Source organism: Cervus elaphus, chromosome 4 (assembly GCF_910594005.1).
Source record: "Cervus elaphus chromosome 4, mCerEla1.1, whole genome shotgun sequence".
In the NCBI taxonomy this organism is placed as follows: domain Eukaryota; kingdom Metazoa; phylum Chordata; class Mammalia; order Artiodactyla; family Cervidae; genus Cervus; species Cervus elaphus.
Genome location: NC_057818.1, coordinates 55,034,774 through 55,061,278, shown reverse-complemented (window position 1 = coordinate 55,061,278; position 26,505 = coordinate 55,034,774). Strand labels below are relative to the sequence as shown.

The following is a 26,505-nucleotide window of genomic DNA, read 5'->3' as shown; positions in this document are numbered from 1 at the left end:
GATACGGGGGTGAAGAGAAAGCCAGAAAGCGGGAGGGAATGGGATCGGCGGGGAGGGCAGGGGGTGCGGCGTGGGCGGTGGGCCGGCCCCTGCCTCCAATTACCTGGTGAAATCTCTCGAGAAGAGCCTTCGATTGGGACAGCGCCGGGAAGGGGGTGGTCACCATCTGGAAGGTCCGAGGAGGCGGTGGGGGGGGCGCTGCGGGCTCAGGGACCAGGTGGAGGGTCGGAGGGGGCGTGGGGGACTTGTGGGGCCCCTGGCTGGGCGGGTACTGCAGCTGGAAGTCGGGCGGCGTGGGGGCTGGCAGCCGGGAGGACGACTCGGAGGAGGAGGCGGAGGAGGTGGCCCCGACAGTGGAGGTGGAGGCCAGAGGGAGGTGGGGGGCGGGGGCCAGTGGCCCCTCCAGGGGCTGGGACGGGGGTCGCAGGGGAGGCTGGGGCGGGCCTGGGGCGGTGGGGGCCGGGGTGCTTGCAGGGGGGGCGCCGCCCAGCTGGTTCTGGATGACAAAGATGCCAGGCAGGGTGGGGGGGACCTGGGGCGGAGGGCAAGGGTGCAGGGCGGGCTCTGAGGGGGGGCGGGACAAGCTCTGCGGCTGGGAGGGGGGGCGGGAGTGCGGGCGGGACGGGGGTCGGGATGGGGGCCGGGCTGGGTGAGGGGACGGCAGGTGGGGGCTGTCCCCCAGGGGGGCCTGGTGAGGTAGTGACGGGGAGGAGGAGGGGCCGGGGCCCTTCAGCTGAGCCGCCGCGGGGATCTGGGCACGGGAGGGAGGGAGAGGGGAGGGGGCGGGGGTCAGAACCAACCTTGGCTCCCCTGGCCCCAAGATGCTGGGGACCCCGGCCGCTCCCGCCTGGAAACCCCACCCCCCTTCTTGGCCACCCCTTGTCTTGATGCCCCCGCCATCCTTCTCGCCGCTCCACCTCCGTCCCCCACCTTGCACCTGCCCCCCACCCCCTACCTGTCCACCTACCTCATTCCCTCAACCTATCCCTTCTCGACCCACCAACTGCCCCCCTACCCAGTACCTCTGCCTTCTGATCTCACCCCTCCCCCCCCAAGCCCCCCACTTCCCCCCAGAGGAAGGCGAGCTCTGCAGGCTTTGGGGGCAGCAGCGGAGGAAGCAGTGGCGGCGGGAGCACCACACCAGCTGCCCGGAGGCGGGTAGGCAGGGGGGGGCCGGGGAGCAGAGCAGAGCAGCAGGGGCGGGGGGCGGGCGCCGGAGGGGCCCCACCATCCAGCTGACCCAGGAAAACAGACACCAGCAGGGAGACCGCAGCCGCTGCCAACTGGGGGTGGGGGTGGGGGCTGATGGTTGAGGAGGGCACGCTGGGGACGGGGGAGCTGGGGATGAGGATGGAAACCAAGGGTCAAGGTCAGGGTCGGGTCCCCCTGGATGCCAGCACATGAGTTTCGAGTCCCCTTCTAAGTGTCCACCACCTGTGCCTGCGGGGTTGTGGCTGCAAGCCTACCTGGGGGTCGTGGGAGCCTGCAGGTACGGGCGTGAGTGTGTGCGTGCGTGTTGTGTGTGTATCCGGCTTGCATATGCAATCTAAGCACTAGTCTGTAATACGTACACAGTGACCTCACCCAAAACACCTCAGTGAGGGCGCCTTGGTCCTGTGCACCCTTCTCCCGCTAAAGGTTGCCTCTGCAAGAACCTCAAACCTCAGCAGCTGCTATTGAAACACGGGCAACAGCTGGGCACCCAACACTGAACTGGCATCTCTCTGTTCTCAGTCACAGAATCCTCACCACCCACCCCCAACAGCGCCCACTGACCCAGTGCATTTGGCTGGGAACGTGTACCCACTAGTGGGCTCTCTCCATGGTCCTGAGAGCTGTGATCATATCTGACCCACTTCATAGATGAGACATTGAGGCCAGGGAACCAAAATGACCAGTCCAAATGATACAAGTGAACTTACAACAGAGAGAGACCCATAGACTTAAAACCTAACCTACTGTTTCCTGGGGGGTGCGGGGCAGGGGGAAGGGGATAGTTAGGGAGTTTGGGAAGGTCATGTACACACTGCTGTATTCAAAATAGATAATCAACAAGGGCCTACTGTAGAGACAGGGAAGTCTGCTCAATGCTATGTGGCAGTCTGGGTGGGAAGGGAGTTTGGGGGAGAATGGATGCATGTACATGTATAGCTGCTCACCTGAAACTATCACTAAATTGTGAATCGGCTATACTCCAGTACAAAATAAGAAGTTTAAAGTTTGGAAATAAATAAATAGATATTAAATGAAACAAACAAAACAGAAGAGCCTCAAGTGGACCTGGTAATCTCTCCTGCAGGAATTCGTGATCAGGAACATTCAGGTTCTTGCTCACAGGGCTGGCCACCGTGGGACTATTTACAACAGAGAAAACCAGAGAAGAAAGCTGGGGGGAGCTGCAGGAGAGGAGCTGACAGTAAGAACCAAGGGAGCTGTCCCGCTTGGCACTCCTAAGCACAGGCTTCCGAGGCAACACAGATCAGATGCTGAGTGAGAGAAGGACAGCGATCCACGACACGATTGCTAGACGGCTGGCTGCATCGCATTACGGACGGTGGATTTGATAACAGTATTGTCGCAATGCTAGATGCACTGGATTTGATGACTCTGCAGTGGTTGGGTGACAGGATGTTATTGTCAAAGACAGAAATAATCAGATCAAAATATGAAGGGGGTGCAGAAGCATGGTGTCTGCAACTGACTCTCAAATGATTCAGTCAAAGAATAAGGGAGACATGTTGAGAGGGCCATGACTAAAGCGGATGTGGCCAAATATTTACAGTGGTTAAACCAGGGGTGGCCCCCAGCGATCCCCGCCTCCCTGTTTTCAGGCTCCAATCAGGGGTGGCCCCCAGCGATCCCCGCCTCCCTGTTTTCAGGCTCCAATCAGGGGTGGCCCCCAGTAATCCCCGCCTCCCTGCTTTCAGGCTCCTCCCACACTGTACCAGGGTTGCTCTCCAAAGCCATAGGAACTCAGCAGAAGTGATCACGTGTCACTTCCAAGATTAGGCTCTAAAAAAAGACTGGCTTCTCTCCTGGGCAGCTCCCTTGCTCTCTTTCTAGTCGATTACGTGCTCAAGGGAAGCCGACTGTGGATCATGCTGTGAGCTGCCCTTCGGGGAGGCCTCAGTTTCTCTCCATGGAGGTCTGCTCTCCCGCCAGCAGCCCTACCAGTGCACCATCTTTGTTATTCTGGCTGCGCAGTGCGGCATGCAGAATCTTAGTTCCCTGACCAGGGATCGAACCCTCACGCCCTGCAGCAGAATCACAGAGCCTTAACCACTGGGCCACCAGGGAAGTCCCACGAGTGCAGCATCTTGGAAGCAGGCTGTCCAGCCTGGCCAAGCCTTCAGATGACTCAGCCCTGGCTGATAACTTGACTATGATCTCCCAAAAGATCACAAACCAGAACCTCCCAGTTAATCTGCTTCCAGATTCCTGATCCTTAGAAATCATGTGAGGTAAGTTAATGTTTGTTGTTTCAAGCTGCTCAGCTTTGGAAGAAAGATAATCTGTTACACAGCAACAGATAACTAAAACATCTGGTTAGAGTAAAGAATTCACATAGGTATTATTCCCACATTCTAGTCTTACAACTTTGCTATATGTTTGAAATGAATTAAAAATGAAAAGCTTAAAAATAACAAAAAAATTGAAAAATATTTTTAAAAACTCACATCCTCATTAAACATACAGGGACAAATACTCACACATTCCCCCCAAACCAAGTCAAGAAGCAAATGACATACTGGGGGAAATAGTGAGAGTCCCCTGGACAGCAAGATCAAACTGATCAATCCTAAAGGAAATCAGCCCTGAATATTCATTGGAAGGACTGATCTTGAAGCTGAAGCTCCAATACTTATTAGGTCACCTGATGCAAAGAACCCCATTCATCAGAAAAGACCCTGACGCTGGGAAAGATTGAAGGCAGGAGAAGGGGACGACAGAGGATGAGATGGTGGATGGCATCACCGAATGGATGGACATGTGTTTGAGCAAGCTCTGGGAGATGGTGAAGGACAAGGAAGTCTGGTGTGCTGCAGTCCATTGGGTCGCAAAGAGTCAGACACAAGTTAGTGACTGAACAACAACATAGCCGAGACAAAGCTCATCTCTCATATAAAAAGAGCCTCTGGAAATCACTAAGAGTAACAAGCAGTAAGAAAAAAGGGGGCAAAGGATATGATCACAGTGTAGAAAAAGAAACACAAAAGGCTTAAATATGTCAAGAGATGCTCAACCTCCCTTGTAATAAGAGATGCAGATCAAAGGTGCCCTGTGGAGCCAAGTTCAGGCACACATTACAAATAAGTCATATGTCTCATAAAGACACTCGCATGTTGCTCGTGGGAGTCTAAACTGGCACCATTTGCTACAGCCTCAGAGGAATGCAATTCAGCAGGCGCTGTGCAAATTCTAAGTACACCTATGCTTTAATCCAGCAGACAGGCTTCTGGGAAGTGACTGGAGAGATAACGTACATGAGATGACAGATGTTTACTGCAAGCTCTGTGTGAAGGACCAAAGCCTAGACATGGTCTAAGGGCATCAGGACAGCATGTCCAAGGATGAAAGCTCGTCCAGCCCCATCTACACAGAGGAATACTTCTCCACTGTAACAAGGGACCAAGGAAACACCCCACGGGCTGCCCAAGCACATGAATCATGTGCTACCTGCTGGGTAGAGAGAAATGTTAACGCACACTTGCACAAGGCTGTATATGCACGGAGCTGGAAGAAAATACAAAAAGTAAGTGCTGTGGCTATGGGGAGGGGTTGGGAAGGCAGGCATGGGGTGGGATACTTCCCCCCATACGTTAAAAATCCTTTGTGGAACTTCCCTGGTTGTCCAGTGCTTAAGACTCTGGGCTTCCACTGCAGGGGTGCAGGTTCAATCCCCGGTCAGGGAACTAAGACCCCACACACCATAGACAAAAAGAAAAAAGATTTTTAAAAAAAAAGCTTTTTCATGATTGAACCATGTGCGTATACTACCTAATGTCAAAAGGGACCAATGTTTGAAATGGATGGGAAGAAGAAAAGCAAGGCTAAAAGGAGACTTCATACCAAAAATGTTGCCAGCAACTTCTGCACGCTGGTATTTCGGGTGATTTGTTTTTCTTCTTGGTTCTTTTCTGTATTTTTTAAATCCTCTAGAGAAGCATGAAATTATTTTTATAATTACATTTTTTTTTTTTAAAGCTCCCACATGAGTGGACTGTTTACTGAGAGATTCCAACTGCCCATGGGGAGATGGGAAGACATTCAAATCAAGCAGAATTTAAGAGAAGCACAGGAGTTGGGGGGGCATGCATTTTCCCACATGGCGGGCAGTGAGTGGGTCGCTGATCTGGGGTTGAGGAAGCTGACGGAGGCCTTTACCGGCACGAACCTAATGAAGGAGCAGCTGGATTGGTCCATAACATACTTGGGCAGTGCGTACTGACAACCCTCCATATCCACAGGGGCTCACCCCATCAGATACAAAATCCAAGGATGCTCAAGTCCTTCATACCAATGGTGCAGTATTTGCATATAACCTACACACAACCTTTCGCATATTTTAAATCACCTCTAGATTATCTATGATACCTAATAAATGGTGCTAGTGGTAAAGAACCCACCTGCCCATGCCGGAAACATAAGAGACGCGCATTCAGTCCCTGGGTTGGGAAGATCCCCTGGAGGAGGGCATGGCAACCAACTCCAGTATTCTTGCCTAGAGAATCCCATGGACAGAGGAGCCTGGTGGGCTACAGTCCATGGAGTCACAGAGTCAGACACGACTGACGTGGCTTAGCACACATGCACAACGTCAATGCTATGGAAGTAGTTGTCTGTACACAGCATATTCAAATGGTGCTTTTGGGAACTTTCTGGAATATTTTTCCCTGAATATTTTCCATCCACTGTTGGTTGAATCCAAGGGAGCGGAATCTGCAGATTCGGAGGGCCAACTGGATACCCTCCGATCCAGCAATTCTATTTCTAGACATTCAACCTATGGGAATTCTCACGCACATGCAAAGCCCGCTGTGAGAATATGTGAGGGAGTGTTCGTTAGCAATTCCGTGGGACTGGATACCTTAAGTGTTCACGAGTAGGGGACTGAATAAGTGAAGCCTTGCACATCTACGTAATAAAATAAAGATCTCAAAAGGTTTGGCAGACCAAGGCCCAGAAGCCAAATGTGGCCTGCCGCCCCACTTGGCTGACTATTTTGGATGGCCCGCAAGCTCAGGATAGTTTTTACGCTTTTAAATGGTTGAAAAGAAGTCAGAAGAAGAATATTCTTTGACTCGGGACACTGATAGGAGATTGAAATTTCAGTGTGCATAAGTAAGGCTTTATGGGAGCCCACCAAGGCTCATTCATTTATCTAGAGCCATTTCTAGGCTATAGTGACAGTCCTGCAAAGCCTAAAACGTTTACTACTGGCCCTTGGTAGAAAATTCGCGGGGCTTCCCTCTCACGTTCCAGGACTTTTGACATGCCTGGCCCTGATGAAGCACTTTATATACACCAATTCATTTATTCCTCACAACAGCCATTGTCCGCATACCCATTTGACAGGTCAGGAAGTTGAGGCCCAGGGAGGTCAAGGGGCCTGGGGGAGGTACCATCTTGGTACTGCTGGTCACCCGAGCAGCGAGTCCAGATAAGCACCTGCAGGGTGTCCGACACTGAAGGGGTAGATCACATACATGCCGGGACCCCGCTCTCAACCCCAGCACTCGGAAGAAGGGCTCCTACCAGCCCCAAGTTCCAGCTGAGGATGGAAGGCTCGGAGAGGGGACTGCCCTTGCCCCAGGGACCCAGGCCCACATCTGACCACCCTAGAAACAGTACTTTCAACCTGAGTCTCTCACAGCCCAGGTGGCCCCTGGCCCCTGCCTTTCCTCCTTGTGTAGAGATGACCTGAGGAAATCTTGGCCCCATGTCCCTCTGGACTGACCCGCACTCGACGCCACAAATATAACAGCTAAAACAATCATTTGTTGCTGTTGAGTCGCTAAGCCACGTCCAACTCTTCTGTGATCCCCATAGACCGAAGCCTGCCAGGTTCCTCTCTGTCCATGGGATTTCCCAAACAAGAATACTGGAGTTGGTTGCCATTTCCTTCTTCAGAGGCTCTTCCTGACCTAGGGATCGAACTTGCTTCTCCTGCACTGGCAGGCAGGTTCTTTACCACTGAGCCGCCTAGGAAGTCCCCAAGTAATACTAACAATAGCAAATATTTTTGGACTGCTTACTCTGTGCAAAGCGCGTATCAACTCAGTTATTCGTCCTAGTAGACGTATAAAGAAACTACTATCCCCATTTCCCAGATGAGGAAACTGAGGTTCAGCAGTTACAGGGACTTGGCCAGGGTTAGCACAAGGCCTGGCACGTACTTTGTGCTCTCTTTTCCCTAAACAACAGTTGATGGAATGAAGAAGCTGGTTGCTTCCAGTCACATGGTGAGTAGCAGAGCCTGAGCGTGAAATCATGGCTATTGAAGGCCAAAGTCCAGCTGATTTCTGCCTGCCTGGACCTCGCTCATCTTATTTCCTCCTCTTTCTGCCTATCCTTATCTACCTACCCATGGATCCCTTTTGAATGAGTGCAACATCTATCCCTCCAGAATAAAAGGGGCCCATCCTAACCTCTCAAATGCTGATGTGCTAATGACTCATATGAGACAATGTCTATTTCTCTAATATGTAAAGTGTTTCTACAAACCAACAAGAAAATGACTAGCAACCCAAATTTGAAAATGGCCAAGGGTATGAACACATAATTCCACAGAAAACACAAATAACTCTAAAACTCTAAATCTATAAAAACCTGCCCAGCCTCATTTACAGTAAAAGAAATACAAATTAAAACAGAACAAGATACTGTTTTTCACCTATCCAAGTGGCCAAGTTCAAAATCACTTAAGAGTAGGGGCAAACAACCACAGATCACATACTGATCAACCACAGATAATCCATTAAGCCAATTTATACTCTGCAGGGAGCAATTTGGCAATATCTGTCACAATTATAAATGCATATGCTCTTAGACCTAGCAATGCCCTTTTAGAATTTATCCTACAAAGAGACATATGTACAGAGTCGTACTTTGCAGCCTTGCTCATCCGACAGCTAAAGACCAAAAGTGACCTAAATTCCCAACAATATCTGGTTACATAAATAGCACCCACACATGATGGAATACTATGCAATCGTGTAAAAGAATGGAGTACAGTCTCCAGGATGAACTTCTAAATGATAAAAGGTGCAGAACGCATGTAGAGTATTGCTTTCATTTTCGTAAAAATGGAAGGAAAAGAACCCCGCTGTCTTTTCGTTTGTCTCTTCGTGGGAAAGGAGTGGAAGAAATCCCCTTGGGGAGGGAAAGCCAGGCTTGGATCTAGACTTCTTGGTGTCTTCCTCAAAATGTGAGCTACTTATCCAGACAGAAAAATGATCATTCTAGGACCTAACTATGTGTCCCTGACTAGAGTGTGGTCTCAAGCATCCACGGCTGTCAGGAGACCCTCAGGAAACATCTGGAGAGCCAAGGGGAGCACCGCTTCCCAAGCCAGCGAGACAGAGAGGCAGGCAGGGCAGCCAGAGAGCGCGTGGAGGGGGTGGGGAGGGGGGGCGAGGGGCAGGGCTGGTCTGCGCTGGGACGGAGGCTGCTGGGGTTCATCTACCTGGGGGGCCGGCGCCGGGGAGGCCTGGCTGTCGGGGGCCTGAGGGCCAAGGCCAGCTCCTTTGGCGACGGGGGTGGTCGGGGCTGGGTCTTGGGCGGGAGGCGGGGCGCTGACTATGACCGAGGCGGGCACGGAGAGGTGGGGGCCCTCTGTGGAGAGGGGCTGCTGGCTCCTCTCCTGCAACGGTCAGCCCACAGCGGGTCAGAGGCCACCCCCACGGACCCAAGGCCTCCACACCCCAACACCCTGCCCCCGCCGATGCTCTGAAGAAGGAGGTGGTGGGAACCAGTTGGAGGGCACCCAGAAGCTAGACGCCAAGGTCAGGGGGTTGGGAGCCCCAGGGTCCGGGGTTGTGACCTGGGGTAGCTCTGCCCCCTCGGTCCCGCAAGTTGTCTTCCGGCTCCACCCCCCAGCGTCCACCTCTCCTGCCCCATCTGTCTGTCCATCTGCGTCTTGCCCACTCTCTCGGACCCTTCTCTAACTCTCCAGCAAGAGGGCAGCCCATCTCTCTGTCCCTCCCCTCATCTGTCTGTCTTGGTGCCAGTCAGCTGGGCCCTGTCACCCCGGGGCCTCCTCCTCGGCGACCTGGGGCAGGGGTGGCAGCTCTGGGGGCCCTTCCTGACCCCCGGGCTCCTCCCCACTTGCTGCTTCAACTGCATCCGGTTCCAGGTCCTGGCCCCCTCCTCCACGCAGCCCCCCTTCCCCTGCCCCAGCGGCCCTGGTTACCTGGGGCAGAAACATCTGCAGGGAGTCCTGAGTGAGGACGGCTGTGGGGGCGGCAGAGGGCGGCTGCCCCAGGACAATCTTCTCCGGGCTGGATGCAAGGCCTGGGCTGGGCTGCGGGGTGGGGGCCTGAGCTGGGGCGGCGGCCTGCGGGGTGGGGGCCTGTGGCGGTGGCGGTTGTGGCTGCTGAGGCAGCGGCTGCTGGAGGCCCAGAGGCAGTGGGGTGCTGACCGCGGGGGGCGCCTGGGGCGCCGTCTGCACCGTGAGGACAGGCGCGGCCTCCCCACCAGCAGCAGGGGTGGCGGGCTGCACCAGACCGTCGGGGGTGTTGAGCATGGCCACAGCACTGGGGGGCAGGGTGACCCCCTGGAGGACTGTGGTGGCGGCCGGCCCGGCGGCGGCCGGCTGGCTCTGGGTGGGCAGGCTGCCGGCGGCCAGTGACACGGGCATCTGGAAGAGCGCCGGCTGGCCCACCTGGATGGGGGCGGCCGAGAGGATGTGGGCGGCGCTGTGGGCCCCCGAGTGGGGGGCCAGCACGGGGCCCAGGCTCAGCGGGCCCGCCAGGTTCTGGTTGGTGAGGATGGGGTTGGCGATGAGCTGTCCGCCCGCATGGGGGGCCGCGGCCGCCAGGATCTGCCCGCCCACGTTGGCCGGCAGGGCCGAGAGCGGCTGGGGGAGCTGGACCGCCGACGTGCCGGGCAGCAGGAACTGGTTCTGGCCTGGCAGCATGTGCTGGGCGGGGATGACGATGCTGCTGCCTTGGTTCAGGAGGTGCACGCTCATGGGCTTGCTCAGGGTCCCGGGGGGCTGCGGGGGGGCCGCCCCCGTGGTGGTGGCTGGAGGCGGCTTGAAGACGTTGGCCTGCAGGGCGGGTGCCGGGAAGCCCGACAGCACCACGTTCTGGCCGGCTTTGCCCGCCGCCATGAAAGTCAGGTTCTGGGGGGCCTTGGGCTGCTGCGGGAGGCCCCCGGCCTCGCCCTGGATGGTGAGCGTGGCTCCCGCGGGGGCGAACGGCTTGGGGGTCAGCTGGTAGAGCTTGGGGGGTAGCACGCCAGCAGGCTTGGGCTGGATGGGCGTGGGCGTGCGGTGCAGAATGACGTTGGGTGCTTGAACCAGCGGCGATGTGCCCAGGCCGGGGGCCACCGCCAGCGGCTGTCCTGAGGGCGTCCCGCTGGCCGCCGCCGGGGCGGCTCCTGCCCCTCCGAACACTGAGTTCCCGTTGAGTGTGGAGGCCACTGCGGCGGGGAGGTTCTTCTGGAGGACCAGGCCGGCCCCCTGGGGTGAGACGCCTGCCGATGCCAGGGTCACTGGCTCCGAAGGGCCCGCCGCTGAGGCCAGGTAGCCGCTGACGGGCACCTGCTTGGCTAGGAGCTGGGAGGTGGGTGGGTTGAGTGCCATGACGGGCTGGCCCACCACCTGGATGGGGGCCAGGCCGAGTGTGGCCGCTGCAGCACCCCCGGGGCTGCCGTTGGGCAGGCCCTGGAGGCCCGGGATGGGCTGCAGCGTCACGTTGCCCAGGCCCACAGGCTGCAGGAAGGGCTGGACGCTCAAGGCTTTGCTGACCACGTCCTGGGGCGGCACCAGGGCCTGGTGGGTCAGCACGGTGGGTGGGGCCTGCAGCCCCAGCAGGTCAGCGCCCCCGGAGAAGAGCGCCTGGGGTCCCGTGGCCACGGCAGCAGCCCCTCCGGCCCCCGCCGGGCCAGCCCCGCCGTCTGCAGGCTGCAGGGTGGGCAGCTGGAAGGGGCCCAGGTCCAGCTCGGCCTCAGCCTCGAGTGTCTGCTCGGTGATATTGGCCTCCTGGAGGCTCTGCTGGAGGATGTCGCAGGGCTGGTCGGCACCCCCCGCGCCCCCGCCGCCGCCCCCGGCCGCGGGCGAGTCCAGGATGTCATCTTCCAGGAAGTCGAGGTCCACACTGGGGGCCGGCTGGCTGGGCTCCGGGTTCAAGTGGTTGCCAGAGGCTTCTTGCACGTGGAGCTGGAGGCCGGGGAAGGTGGGGGAGGAGAGAGCCTAGGTTAGCAAGGGGCTGGGCCCAGGACACAGCTGAAACCAAGGGTACCTGGTGTCAGGGCGGCAGGGAGAGAAAGAACCTTCTACAAGAAGTGGCTGGACCTGGGTTCAAATCCCGGCTTCGCCAAGGCTGAGCTGGGCACCCTGGGGCTGGCTTAATCTGGCCTGTTTTCTTCCCCATCTGTGCACATCAGCAGAATGTAACAAAAACCATTTTCTAAACAGCCACACAGCCCCATGATGCTTATCTGCAATTCCAAAACCCCAAAGGCTCTGAAAACCGCAAATGTTTTGAGAACTTTAAGCTGGAAAGCCCTGACCAGAATGCAACTGATGCTCAAGAGGGAAAGGCGTTATTTGGCCATTTAACAGGACTTGCCTTCAGTGTGACCACAGAAAAGTGAGTGTGTTACGGTACACGCAGCACACACGTAGTCAGCATCGCCTTTCCAGCATCTGAAAAACCCTGAATCCCACAACAAGCCTGGCCCCAAAGGTTTTGGATCAAGATCATGGTTCCGTTAAACGCCAAGAGCAGCAGCCACCTTAGTCGGTCCCAAGTGCACTGTGAGTATGAGGTTTCTTAAGTGCTTTCCGGATGGTGATCCAGGTCACGAACGCACAATCAATACATGTATGCATTTTTGAGCAAATATTCCATAAGTAACGAGTACGCTAGCAGCATGGAATACCCACTGATAATGGGTCAAAACTGTTGTTAAAAAGATTCTGAGTTCATCCCACATGGACGGCTCAGAGCAGTACCTGGCTCCTATCTGGCACCCGAGAAACATCATCCGTCACTGCTGCTGGCCTTACTATTACTGTCTAGGTTGTTGCTGTTAGTAACAGCCCAGGGAGGTGGGCACTGCTCCCTCCCCACCCCCTAGACTGGGAGAGGGCCACCCCGCTGCCAAGCAGGGGGCGGTGCCTGGCCAGACAGGCTCCAGCTCAGCCCCCAACCAAAGACCAGGGGGTTCTGAGCTCCTAATTGCTAAATGGCTGTAACCAAACCTGCCTCCTAGGATGGTGGTGACATTTACTGACATCATGCACATGAGGTGCTAAGAACCAGACCAGGGACCTTACAGGTTAAATTAAGACAGGGCGGCGTGGATAAGAACAACGCATACTCTAACCAATCTATAAGTGTAATAACATGAACGTACTATTATTTGCTGGGTTCTGGATTTAGGCATGTATATTATGCCGAATCAATTGTTTGGAATGTGTTATTACGGTGGTTGTGAGGATTAAATGAAAACTATCGTAAAGGGTCTAGCATATGATAAGTGTTCTGTAAATGACAGTTATGGTGACAAAGAAGAGGGAGGGAGAAGGAACAAGGAGGGGGTGGGGTGGGGAGAGAAGAGGGGAGGGGAGAGGCCACAGAAGGGTAACAGGAGGGAAGGGCCTGGGACGCAGGAGGTGCTCAATAACGTAGATGCCCACTGCGTGCTCCTCTTTGGGCTTTGCTCATCATCCCTGCTCTCATTTTCTAGGCGGAGACGGAGGCCTGTACCAGTGGATCCTGTTCCCCAGGTCATCTTCCAGCCACGGCTGAGCCAAGACAGGACCCCAAGCCCCCCCTCAGCCCCCATTCCTCAGGAGCGCACCCCCCCCATAAACTTGGGAGCGAGCCTCAGCCTCCATGCCAGCGCTGTAGCAGATGATCCCCAAGGCCAGGGACCCAGGAACTGCACCTCCTTCTCTGAGGCACAGCCTGGGGGTAGGGGGGTATCCAGCAGCCTTGGCCTCACCTGCACCCCACTATGCTCTCAGTGACCGCGCCCCCCCCCCCCCCCCCACCTCTGAGGCAAAGTGCCTCAGGGAATGAGTGTGACCCCCTCCAAGCCTCCCCCACTAGCTGCTACCACGGGCGACCTGGGTGATGACCAGAGCCCACCGTCCTCCCCGAGCCCCTGTGGCCACTTACCCCAGGACCTTCATAGAAGGCACTTTGGGCCTCCCCGGGATTATCCAGGAGGTCATCACTGTCGAGCTGCAACAAGACCCACCCCCACCCAAGGTCAAAGGTCAGCTGGGCAGTGGGCCGGCCCACACACTAGAACAAAAACCAATTTTGGGTTACATGGACACAAAGACAAAGACAAGGTTGGGGGGGGGGGGGATGCAGGGGGTGGGGGAGGTTCGAGGGGTACGGGAAACTCCACCTCCAGAAAAGAGGCGCCAAAGAAAGGGGCTTGGCTGCAAGTTTAAATCCTAAGGAGCCCCCAGCACTACGTCCGAGGCTCCCCAACACGCCTTCCTGGAACTCTCTAGAACCCTGCCTCCGCTTCTTAACCCAAGCAGTGCCCCTGGCCCTTCACCCTCTGCCTCTTTGGTAACACATCCGGTCACATGTGCCACCTCCTCCCAACACGTGTCCGTCTGTCCCTTCCCATGAAAGCAGTCCTTCCTCTGCACAGCCCGGCTCCCCGGGTGCCGGACGTGTGAGCTGTTCCCATGTCTGGGAGGGCAGGGACCGGTCTCATTCCAGAAGTTATCATCAATGCCGAGAACAGGCCTCAAGCGCCCACTGTCTGTCCACAGCCGAGCCCCCCAGTTTCTAGCTGATCCCCTTCCAGAACCCTACACTGGTACTGGGTTGGCCAAAAAGTTCATCTGGGTTTTCTCATAACATCTTACAGAAAAACCCAAACCAACTTTTTTTGGCCAATTCAATATATCCAACAGCCGCCCTTGGACTTCTGGGACCTGTCCCAAACTCCTAGTCTCAGGGGAACGGTAAAACCCATTCAGTTGCTCAGGTCAAGTCCAGGAGGCAGTCTGGACACTTCTTCCTCACCATCTCATCAACCCTCAAGTTCAGTGACGCTGCCTTCCAGACCCACCCCAAAGTCAGCTCCTGGCACCTCCTCCACCGCCTGCCTTGGGGCCTGGGCCGCCGTCCTCCCACTGCACTTGCCTCTGCTCCGCAAATTATCCCATACATCCCCTTGAGGAGTGGAGCTCTTTTCCCCCCCTGAGAGTGTGGGTGGGCATGGTGACTCGCTTCCAGCGAAGGCAGTGTGACTCCGGAGACTAGGTCATAAGAGGCACTCAGCTTCCTCCTGGCTCTCTCCCCTGGGTCCCTCGCTTGGGCAAACCAGCTGCCATGTCATGAGGACGCCCAAGTAATCCTCTGGAGAGGCCCACGTGGAGGAGCTGAGGCCTCCAGACAACGGTCACAGGGGTGAGTCGCTGTGGAAGCAGGCCCCACAGCCCCAGGCAAGCCCTCAGACGACAATGGCTCCAACCAACATCCTGAATGCTACTCAGGGGAGACCCCAAGCCAGACACCCCGCTAGACCGCTCCCCCATTCCCAACCCCCAGAAACTGACAGCGCTAACAAATGTTATTAGACGTCATGAGAAGCCACAGCGTGCTGGGGTAACTTGTTATGCAGCCCTGGATAACTGATACAACCCCTCATGGCTCAACCGATGTCCCCTCTTCCCCGCTTTGTTCCATTCTCTGGAGTGCAAAGAGAACATGCCATGTGGCTGCTTAATAACCTGTCAGAGCTGCCTGTCACATTCAGAATAAAGTCCAAACTCCTCAGCCAAGCTCCTCTAGGGCTTTGCATGACCTGGTGGGTTTTGTCCACTCCAGTCTCACCACCTACTAGTTTCCCTTTCATCCTGGCCCCACTGGCCTTCTTTCTGTTCCTGGAACGTGTCAGACTTTCCTACCTTCCCACCTGTTCTTCCCCTGGTCAGAGCACAGTGGGTACCTCCCTTTGATCCTTCAAGTTCACCCTCAATGTCACCTCTCTGCCCGTTGCAGCTAAAGGAGCCCCTGCCCTCGCCACCCCACGCCCCCACTTCCCATTCATTTTCTTCAGATCCTCTTTTGCGGTGCAAAAGTGATGTTACTATTTCTCATGCTGCCCAGCGTGGTGCTTTCCACCACTGCCCTTATTAATTACTGGTTGCTTGTTTACCAAGGAAATGTATATGGTGTGAGGGCAGGGATTTGCTGTCTCTTTCCCCCTTCGCCATGACCTTGGGGCCTGGTTCCTGGAAGGCAGATGTCTACTCAATGTGGGGCGGGGGGCGCGGCTTGACTCACAGCTCCCTGCTGCCCTGGGGGATGCCTCACCCTGCCCAGCACTCACCTTCTCGGATCCATGTAAGAAGTCATTGAGGGCCTGAGGGTCACTGCAAGAGAGAAGGGGAGAGACACTTGAGGAGATGAGGGACAGGGGAGGGGAGGGAGAGCGAGGCGGGGATGGGGGGACAGGAAGCCCACTACTCACCAAATCACGTCTAGTAAGCATCTCCCATCCTCATCATCCATCGCCACTGGACGGGGCGGGGTGGGAAGAGGGCGACAGGTTAGATGGCAGCGGTGGGCCAGGACCCTCCCCTGGGGGCCCAGACCCTTGGAGTCTATGGGCATGGGTGGGGGCAGGGGGCGGGACAGCAGCCCTCCCCGCCAGCAGCTCTGACCAGAGAGACACGGCTGCCTTTTCCTCCTCCCTCTGTTACCCCAGCATCCGGTGACGACGATGACGTCAGTCTTGACTAAGTGAGCCCTGATCACGTGCGGGCCCCGTGCTAAGTGCTTCACACATGCTAACGCGATTAATCCCCAGGGAGGTGGGTCCTGCCGCCCCCAGCTTCGCAGAGGAGTTAATGCAAGAGCAGAGGCTGTGGTTCTCCGTCTCCCGGCTAACAGGGCCAGAGGTCTGGCCCCCGGGCCTGTGCTCTGCCTCCTGAGGGCAGGGCTGGCCCAGAGCAGGCGTGGAGGGGCCCAGGTTCTGGGTCCCCATGGAAGACACACGCAGCGCGGTTCTCAAGGAGGGAAAGAGAGGGAGGAGGACCCGGAGGGTGGGCGCTCGGCGTCAGAGCAGCCGCTGGAGCTGGGCTGAGCCCGTCAGAGTGATGAGGATGAGGACGGCTAACATTTGGCCCATGCTGATCACACGCCCGCCAGGTACTGTCCCAAGCGTTTCACTAATAATGTTGGCTTGTTCAATCCCCATGGGGAAGGGTGCTGTGTGTCCCATTTTATAGCGAGAAAACTGAAGTTCTCTGTGTTTGCCCACCCACCCACCCCCACCTCACCTAACCTCCCATTGCTCTAAACATCCCACCAGGCTTCCAAGCACCCATCTCGCCAAACTTCCGCCTCATGGTCCATCTCTCCTGTCTTCCAAACACACCAACTGATCCATCCTTCCATCTGCCCACAAACCCTCCCAGCGATGCAGACAGGACACGAGAAATCACACACAACCCCAGCGCACAGCCATGGACTTCTTACCCTCTTTTTTTTGCGGGGGGAGGGACAGCAGGGGTGGTCATGAATTCACTTAGGAGGTGGTGACTGTCACGGATCTACCCCTCCCTCCACCTCAAAACACATAAAATCTCACTTGTGCCCTCAGCTGGGTCACGATCCCTCACCCCGACAGCATCCTCTGAACTTCCCAATCACCACCCCAACCCCTAGTAACCTCAACGGCTTTGTGACACAGCCTTGGGAGGAACCCCGCATCGCTAGTTCAGGGTCTTCTCTGAACTGTGCCTTGGAGGGTCTGATGAAAGCAAAAAGACCCTCTGGCCAGAAACACACGTGGGCCAGAAATGTTACACGTACTTCTGCATGGGACATGCACACACGTATGCACACACGTACACACTTCACGGGCCCAGGGTTACAAGACCAGTCTAGAACAGAAACACCCATCTTCAGGGCCTCACACGCCAATCACCCTCCCCTCTAGAGCTGGCCCTGGGCACCGACCCCAGAAAGGCCCTTCCCTTCCAAGACTCCGGCTGCACCGGGCTTCATATCCCCGCCCCCACCCACGCTTCCTTCTTCCCGTGTCACCAGCTCCGAGGCCGATGAGCCCCTGCCCTTCCCCACCAGCCCACAGTGGGCAAGGCCTGGCCAGGGAGCAACCTGGCGAGATCTGCAGAGCATGTGGAGAAGAGGGGGATGTGGGAGGGAGATCCCGCCTCGCCTGCAGATGGCGAGGAGGCGGGGGGATGGCCTGAATGACCCCGGGGCCCCAGGCTGGAAGGGGTGGGGCTGAGGGTTGTGGGTAAGTCAAGGAGGGACCGTCCCGTCCAGGCAGGTGGATGGAGGAGGTGGGGGACCACAGCCCCTCCGGGAATGAGCTGACGCTTGGCTGGTTACCTGCGCTACAAACGAATCATGAAGGGAAGGAGGGGGTGTCCACTCCAGGTCTACGCGGGGCCCCCAGCTGGGGACTTGGGGAGTGTCCTTTCGGGGGCCAGCTGTGGAGAGAGAGGGAGAGAGAGGCTGTGAGTGGGACCATCAGGGAAAAAGAGAAAGATGTAGCCAGAGAGAGGAGAGGTCAAACCCAAGTGCACAACCACAGGAAACAACGCCGTACACGATCACATACATGGTAAGTGCAGACAACACCGCATCTACCTGCATTGTGTATGTACATATACACACATCACGCAATAGCATACAACGCCATACGGCATAATCAGCCGGCACTCCTGAGCCATGGGCCCTGAGGAAACACAGGGTTGGCTTCCTGCCAGCCTCTGGCCCCATTCTCATCAACCCAGCAACACACTACCTTGGTTTATGTGTGTTTCTGTTTAAAGACACCTTGTTGAATATAAATCAGCGATTCGCTCACACTGAGCTTGTGGCCAACAGCGCGGTAACTCAGGTTCATCTCCTACACGTGCTTCCTCCATAGAGCTCACTGCAGCCTTCCTGGGCTTACGAGCACTGGGTGGCCTTCCACCTCTGTGCGGGAGGGGCTGTGTTTCACAGCAAAACCACTCACAAAAAGTGCAGAAGCGCAAACCACAGGGCCCTACGGGGGATGCTTGTTGACAGCTGAACTGAGAAGGCAGAGGGTCACTGTGTTCCACCTCCGCTGGGGGGTGTGCACTGGGAGACTCGAACACTTCACGACTCTGCACGTGACCGGGAAAGCCCCACACCGATCTGAGGGTTATTGATGTCAGCGGGTGGGCGGACTCGCAAATACGGAATCCACGAACACCGAGCGTTGACCTGACGTGATGATGGTGATGATAGCTGCTGGTTTTAAGTACTCTGCGTGTTTCGCCTGTGTCACCATCCTTGAATCCCTACGAGGCGGGTGCTCTGCATAGCCCCATTCTGCAGATGAGGATGGCGAGGCTCCAAATGGTGAGCCATAAGCCAACCCCCGCCCCCCCTCAGATGCCTCCAGTGGTCAGTGGCCAGGCTGGGATCTGAGCCAAAGCAGGCTGACTGCAGAGTCCCCGCCCTTAACCACAATCCCACAGACGGCCCTCTCATCCTGCTGTTTCTCTTCAAAATGTGAAGCAAACGTGGCCACAGCGTCAAGATAAGACAGAGCTGAGTGACAAGCCTTTGTTAGCATTTTGTGAATGCCTGGGATAGCTCAGATCCAAAGATGTGATAAGGGCGAGTGGATGGAAGAGAGAGGAGCGACGGGAGCTCCTGCTCCTTTTGAGAGCCCCAGACCCCCGGAAAGGTCTACAAGGCCTCTGCCACAGAAACATGGACTCCTGGCCCATCTAGGCTCCAGGGGCACTGCCCTGGCCCGGAAGAAATCCCAAGCGCCCGCAGTGGCTTCATGAGAGCTGCCAGCTCCACGTGGGTCCCCCCCACCCCTCCTCCCTGCCCCGAGTTTCGGGTGTGGCCCAAGTTCTGTAAACCTCGAACCAGAAGGAGAGCCAGGAGGCGGGTGTTTCCTGAACGGAGCTCTCCAAGTGGGATCTGCGGGTGAATGTCCAGCAGGAGGCACCAGGCTGCGAGAATCTGTCATCCCTGCGTTTTCATTCTGATGGTGACAGCCGCGCAATGGGTGAGGGGGGCTGTTCCAGGGAGAGGACAGATCCTGCACTGCGATGCGGAGTCAGTTATATGGGGGTTTAAAAATTCACAGCTCAGGGCTTCCCTGGCGGCTCAGTGGTAAAGAACCCGCCGGCCAATGCAGGAGACGCAGGTTCAATCCCCTATCCACGAAAACCCAGCATACCCCTGTGACTACTGAGCCTGGGCTCTAGAGACCTCGAGCTACAACAACTGAAGCTTTCTCAAGAGCCCGTGCTCCGCAACGAGAGAAGCTACTGCAATGGGAAGCCCACACATCCCAACGAGAGAATAGCCCCCGGCAGCAACGAAGACCCAGCGAAGGAAGGAAAGAAAAGAAAGAAACGATTCTAGGTGTGTAACAATGGCATTGTATTCTTTTTTTTTTTTCCTTTAGAGTCCTTACCTTTCAGAAATACATCATAAAATATGTAGAGGTAACATGATAAAACGACTGTGATTAACTGCAGAATAACCCAGTTGTGTGAGTTCAGAGGCATATTGTCCTGTGCGGTTCAAAACAGTATCCACTTAGCCATGCACGACTAGGCATGCGTGACTACGTACACTTAAGTTCAAGCTGATGAAACGAAATCATGGCAAAGGAATGGAGTAGGTATTTGTCCCAAGACAACATACAAATAGCCATAAACACACGAAAAGATGATCACCACCACCAATCATAAGGGTAATGCTATTGAAACCACAGATGCTGCCTCACTCCTATTAAAAGGTGACTAGCAAAAATTCATGGAGAAGGCAACGGCAACCCACTCCAGTACTCTTGCCTGGAAAATCCCATGGACAGAGGAGCCTGGTAGGCTGCAGTCCATGGGGTCACTGAGTCGGGCACGACTAAGCATCTTTACTTTCACTTTTCACTTTCATGCATTGGAGAAGGTAATGGCAACCCACTCCAGTGTTCTTGCCTGGAGAATCCCAGGGACAGGGGAGCCTGGTGGGCTGCCGTCTATGGGGCCTCACAGAGTCGGATATGACTGAAGCGACTTAGCAGCAGCAGCAAAAATTCAAAAATTAACAAGTGTCGCTGAGGACCTGGAGAAACTGGAACCCTTGTGCCCTGTTGGTGGGAACATAAAATGATGCAGCTGCTGTGGAAAACACTTTGGTGGTTCCTCAAAAAATTAAAAATAGAATTAGCGTATGACCCAGCATGTCCACTTCTGAATATATATAACACAAAAGAATTGAAAGTGGGGTCTGGAAAGGCATATTTATACAGCCCTGTTCACAGCAGCATGATTCACAAGGGCCAAGAGGTACAACCACCTAGGTGTCCGCCAACAGATGAATGGATAAGCCAATCCTGGTATCTGTTTACAACAGAACTATCATTCGGGGGGAAAGGCTGAAGGCACGGCATGGATGACTTTGTGCCAAGTGAAGTCAGCCACTGACAAAAAGACAAGGATACCATCTTATTCCACGCATGATGGAGAGACAGGAAGTAGAATGCAGTTTGCCAGGGACTGGGGGGTGGGGTGGAGAGAAACGAGGAATTACTGTTTAGTGGGTGTGCAGTTTCAGTTCTGCAAGACGCAGCAGGTCTGAGAGAAGGACGGGGGTGACGGCTGCACCGCTACGCACATGCACTTAATGTCGCTGATTCGTACACTTAGACATGGCTGCGATGGCCAGTTTTGTTACGTGTGTTTTACCCACAATACACAGATGGAAGAAAGAGGGGACCATCAGGAATATGCAAGTTTTCAATTAAACAGAGTCACATTAAAAGTGTAAAGGAAATTCAAGTACCAAGTTCACAGTCACTCCCGCCACACTTCATGGGCTTGACTGCCACACGTGGCTGGTGGCTTCCACGAGGAACAGCACAGATCTAGAACATTCCCGTGGTGGCAGGAAGCCCCCTTGGACAGAGCTGGCCTGTCAGAGTGGTGGAAAACTGAAGACTGGTGAAGCACTGGTTGATGCAGTTCAAGTTTTACTATTCTCTCTGCTTTGTGCACATTTGCAATTGTCCGCAATGAAAATTTTTTACTTTGAAAATACTTGAGCATCAAAAATCATACAAGTTCCTGACTGTTTACTGTCTGTCTCCCCTACGAAAATGTCAACCCTCCACCTACAGGGATTTTTGTCTGTTTTGTTCCTTGTGGGACGCTCAGAGTCCACACAGCACACAGCACATGGAAGGAGTGAGCACTAAATATTTGTGGGATGAATGAATGAATTTTCAGGGAGGGTTAAAACAAACTCATTCATTCGTTTAAAGAGCAGCCTGGTGAAAAGGGCATTTACTCATTGTCCATTCTGTGTGAGGATCCAGAAATGAGCAATGAGATCCTCCAGCCCTTGACCTTGGGGAAGATGATGCTTAGTGGTTCTTAACCAGGGATGACACTAGATGCCCAATGTCACACACATACTCAAAAGCTTTAAAAAAAAAAAAGACTGGGAGACTGGGGCAGGGGACACACAATTAGCATGCAAAGCTGTGACCCCAAAATATCCACATGAGAGGACGTCTTCCGCCCCTGCAGAGCAGTTTAGAAAGCCACTGCATGGTTCTGCTCAAGTCCCAGTATGATGCGGACACACGGATAGGGTCACAGCCAACCCTTGAAGCTTGGACACATGAGCGAGAGAGGAGCATTTTGCAGCTGTCAGTCACTGAGATCTGGGGCTCACTTGTTACTCCACATCACTCAGTCGAAGCTGACTGATACACCTTGGAAGAGCACCCCCCTACCCCAGTGCTTCCTCAGTATCAAGCTTTGTGTTAACTCCATATTGACTCCTCCCAGTCTCCAGGGAGATGGGAAGAATGTTTCCCATTTCATAGTGCAGGAAACTGAGGCTCACAGGGATCAGGACACTTGCCCCAAATCACACCGTGGGACCAGACTCTGAAGCCAGGCCCTGTGATTCCAAAGAACCTCATTCTCCAGCACCAGGCTATAAAAAGCATGAGAAGCCAGGCCTGCAAAACCACAACCAGCTCAAGAGAACAGCCATGACGCAACAATGACAAAGTGTCCTTCCAGAAAATTGTGTGAATTCCTCCAGCATTTGGAATGCCTTCGGAGTTTTGCGTTGTCATCAGGAGTTGTGCTGAAGCCAGGAGCTGAGCAGGACACAGAATTCAAAGTCCCCGTGAAGCTCCATAAACAGGCTTATTTTAATTTCCTGATAGGAATGCTACTAACCCTCAGGTTATTTGCAAGTCATAAAAAAGAGTCAATGGAACCCTATCATTTGCTGATGGGAAGTGACAGGCAGAGATGAGGATATGGCAAAGTCTAGCTGTTGCTTTTCCAAACACCATTTCCCCAGCCCTCCTTGTCTTGCTCATAGAAGCCCAGTCTTGGGGTAACACTTGCCAACTCCAAGATGTAAACAAAGGCTGTTCTGAGTCAGTCTTTTTCAAACTATGGGCCACGCCTTTGAGGGTTGTGAAATCAAATTAGCAGGTTGTGACCAGGGATTTCTTTTAAGTCAGAGTATAGGATCAAATGGCAAGGGATCGAATAGAAAATATTAAAAGGCATCACACAGGGTTTCAATGGACACTGGTTTCAATTATGTGTGTATGTGTGTGTACATATTTCCTAGTGTAGGTTGTGGCCAAAACAGCTACTATCCTTTTATCAGACATTCACTTTCCAAGGCTTCCTTGCAGCCAGAGTAGCCACAGTTTTGCAAATAAGTAAAAAGCAAAGCGTATAGAATTGGGTTCTGCTCAATGAGTATTTCAGGGAAGACAGAGAGAATTTGAGAAGGTTTTTCTTCCAGAATATAAAGATAGAGCTTCTCTAGGGAGAAAGTCATTTCTCATTCTGAATATAGCTGAGAAGACTGGAGCTGTGGCAGCCATTTTGCTGACATGAGGCAATAAACCTGAGGCTGATAAGCCTACCTATAGAGAAAAACTGATGAGAGGAGAGAAAAAGACTAGGTTTTTAAAAACTCCTCACGGCTTGCTTGCCTCTAGACTTCTTAATCCTTACAGTTTAATCCACTATTAAGTTTCCATTGTTTGCAGTTAAACAGAACCTAACACAAATGAGTTAGAATTTCTAGATATCTTTGCAACCCATCACAAGGACTCTTGCAGCCTTCCATGAGTCAAGGACTGTACTCTGAATCTACCGAGAAGACAGGCCCAGCAAAATGAGAGAGGGCTGATGGTAAGGGGATCTGAAAAAAAAATAGACTACTGCGGTTGACTGCAAAAGCAGCCAGAAACTTTTCTCCTCCTGATCTTGTCAGGGCCTCCTATCAAGAGATGAACTCTATTAACCAATCCTTGAACTTGGGTTGGCCTTTTGACTTGCCTTGGCCAACAGGATGTAGGGGAAGTGACGGTGTGTGTTTCTGAGCCTATTCTTTGCCCAGCTGACATGTAAAGAAGTCCAGGTTAGCCTTCTGGAGGACAAGAGACAAATGCCATTACCGCCATCATTCTAGTTCACAGGCAGCCAAGCCCTCGAAGCAGAACCACCTAGCTGACCACACTGAAGTCAGAGAGAAGTAACTAGAGGTGCCCAGGCCAACTTCCAACCACTAGGATCACAATTTTGTTTTGACCTACTGTGGCATATTGTGTTTTTCAAAGATGCCTGCAGTAATGTCTCCAATCCCCCATGATCTTCCACAGTGCAACCTTGCTAGTCCCCTTGAATTAAGCAAAGTTTGGGACTACTTCAACCGGGACAGTGAAACAGAAGCACCACTATGTGACTTCTTAAAGCCAATTCAGTTTCTGCCGTGTCCACCAGGACATTTACCCTAGAAGCCCTAAGCCACCTTCATAGAATTCTGGCCACTTTGAGGCCACCATGCTATGGGGAGGCCTAAGCTAGGTGCACGGACAGACCACAGGTAGGTGCTCTGGTTGATAGTCGTATTTCCCAGTCATCCCAGCCCAGATGCTAAGCATGTGTGTGAATGAGCCTTCAGCCCCTAGCCTTTAAGTTTTCTCAGCTAAGAACTCAGACGTCTTGGAGCAGAGACTCACTATGTCAAATTCCTGGCCCATAAAACTCATGTGCACGATACAATTTTTCCCTTAAGCTTTGGGATCATTTGTTAAACAGCACTAACAACCTCTAAATGCCGGGGGTTGTTTGTTATATGGCAGCAGCTAACTGATACAGCCCTCTCTAGAGACAAAGGACCAGCGATGACCTCACACCTGACTCACCCAAGTCTTATCCATTCCGCCTCCCAAATCTCTCCACTCTTTATCCTCCTTTCCAAGACCACTATTCCTGCCCAGATCTAAGTCTCATTGTCTCTCTTTTCATCTGTCCATCCAACCAGCCTGCTTTAACATGCAGGGTAACAACTGGCTACTCTGTTTTTAAAATATTCAAGCACTTCCTTACTGGTTGGTAACTAAATGCTGCCCCAACCCCCAGAACCTCGCCTGCCCTCGATACCCCCACGACCCAGCACAGCGGGGAGCCTGCAGGTCCCTCCCTTGGACCATGCTGGACACTGCCTAACTGGTATCCATGCTGCTTGTCATGAATTTTAAATATCACCACTGCTGCATCCAGCCATTCACCTACTGATGGGCAAGGGTCACTCAGTCCCTCCTGTATTCCTGGTCCGGGCTGGGTGCTGAGATACAGCTGTGGGCAAACAGAGATATACCTTCACAGAGGTAAGGCCACAGGTAAAGATGCCAATGAAACTACACAGAGATGACCATATAATGCCCCCCTCCTACTACTAGCTAGGGTCTCACTGGCCTCTGCTCATGCACGCCAGCCCCCATCTCATCGGCCACCAGCCCAACCTGCCCAGCCACAAAACCAACCCCCGGCTAAGGAAACGTGCTCAGCTAGCTGGAGTATGGAAGTCCGCGCGTTTGAGGTGGTGCAGGGCTGTGCCCTCCGCCCTTGGTCACCACCACTTCCTGCTTTGTCGGCTCTTCATCACCATGACCAAAGGTTTGCCCAGGGCTCACCAAGGGCCAGGTGCTGTCCTCAGTGCTCCATCCTACCTCATTTCAGTCTCAACAACAATCCTACACGGCAGGTGCCCATATTCTCGTACCCATTTCACAGCTGAGGAAACTGAGGCTGCGAAAAGGATTAGGTAACTTGCCCAAGGTTCGCCCAGGTAGCAGGATGGCAGAGCTGGGATTCGAATCCTGGCTGACGGGCTCCCGAGATCATGGGAACTACACAGAGGTGGCTGCCTGGCTGGCTATCCCCTATCCACCCTGCCATGGGTGTACTTCCTGCAATGTCTTCATAGGCCCCCCATCCTCCTCCAGGCACTCACTCAGGTGCTCTTCCCCGACACTTTCCTGAAATGCCACACAGAAGTCATAGCACTTTCCCCAAACCTGAGTCACACACACAGATGGGGTGATTCCCCGACGGGCTTTCCACGGTGGACTCAACATACCATAATGCCTAGAAGTCATGCTCTTAGGATACATTTTTTTTTTTTACCATGCCACACAGCTTGTAAGATGGTTTAGTTCCCCGACCTGGGATGGAACCCAGGCCCTCAGCAGCAAGAGTGCAAGAGTCCTAATCACTGAACCACCAGAGAATTCCCTCAGGATGCATTTCTAAGGCATCTGTAGTGTACTGAATGGTGGTCCCCCTAAAAAGATATGTCCACGACCTCAAATCTCTGAAGGTGGCCTTCTTGATTTGGGAAAAAAAGGCTCTTTGCTTCTGTAACTAAGTGAAGGATCTCAAGATGAGATCATCCTAAATTATCTATGAGCCCTGAATCCAACAACCAAAGACTTTTTTTTTTTTTTTTTGGCTACGTCACACAGCATTCAGGATCTTAGTTCCCTAACCTGGGACCGAACCTGTATCCCCTGTATCCCCTGCCGTGGAAGCATAGAGTCCTAATCACTGACCCTTCAGGGAATTCCTGACCAGTGACCTTTTAACAGACAGAAGATACAAAAAGAGAATGTCACATGAAGGTGGGTGTAGAGATTAGTGATGCAGCCTCAAGCCCCAGACCACCCGGAGCCACCAGAAACAGGAAAAGACAAAGAAGGATTCTTCCCCAGGGCCTTAAGAGAGAGCACGACTCTGCCCTGATAGCCCTGCCAATACCTTGATTTTGAACATCTGCCCTCCAGAACTGTGAGAATAAATTTCTGTTATTCTAACTTGTTGGACTGTGAGGAGAGCTGAGCGCCGAAAAATTGATGCTTTTGAACTGTGGTGTTGGAGAAGACTCTTGAGAGTCCCTTGGACTGCAAGGAGATCCAACCAGTCCATCCTAAAGGAGATCA

At 54.0% G+C, this 26,505-nt stretch overlaps 1 protein-coding gene across 7 annotated transcripts in view; it reads right to left on the bottom strand.

Moving 5' to 3' along the window:
• The window catches only part of BICRA (BRD4 interacting chromatin remodeling complex associated protein), a 74,239-nt gene that overhangs the window by 5,984 nt on the left and 41,750 nt on the right, over window positions 1-26,505 (bottom strand). For 6 of the 7 annotated variants that reach the window (XM_043899635.1, XM_043899633.1, XM_043899632.1 and 3 more), the window contains 7 exons: window positions 17,568-17,668; window positions 15,679-15,724; window positions 15,538-15,580; window positions 13,353-13,418; window positions 9,413-11,383; window positions 8,687-8,863; window positions 104-751 (listed from right to left, as the gene is read on the bottom strand). In XM_043899635.1, coding sequence (XP_043755570.1) covers window positions 104-751; window positions 8,687-8,863; window positions 9,413-11,383; window positions 13,353-13,418; window positions 15,538-15,580; window positions 15,679-15,719 — 2,946 coding nt within the window. In that variant the 5' untranslated portion in view covers window positions 15,720-15,724; window positions 17,568-17,668. The remainder of the gene's footprint in view (window positions 1-103; window positions 752-8,686; window positions 8,864-9,412; window positions 11,384-13,352; window positions 13,419-15,537; window positions 15,581-15,678; window positions 15,725-17,567; window positions 17,669-26,505) is intronic. The other variant, XM_043899636.1, reaches the window with a different exon arrangement.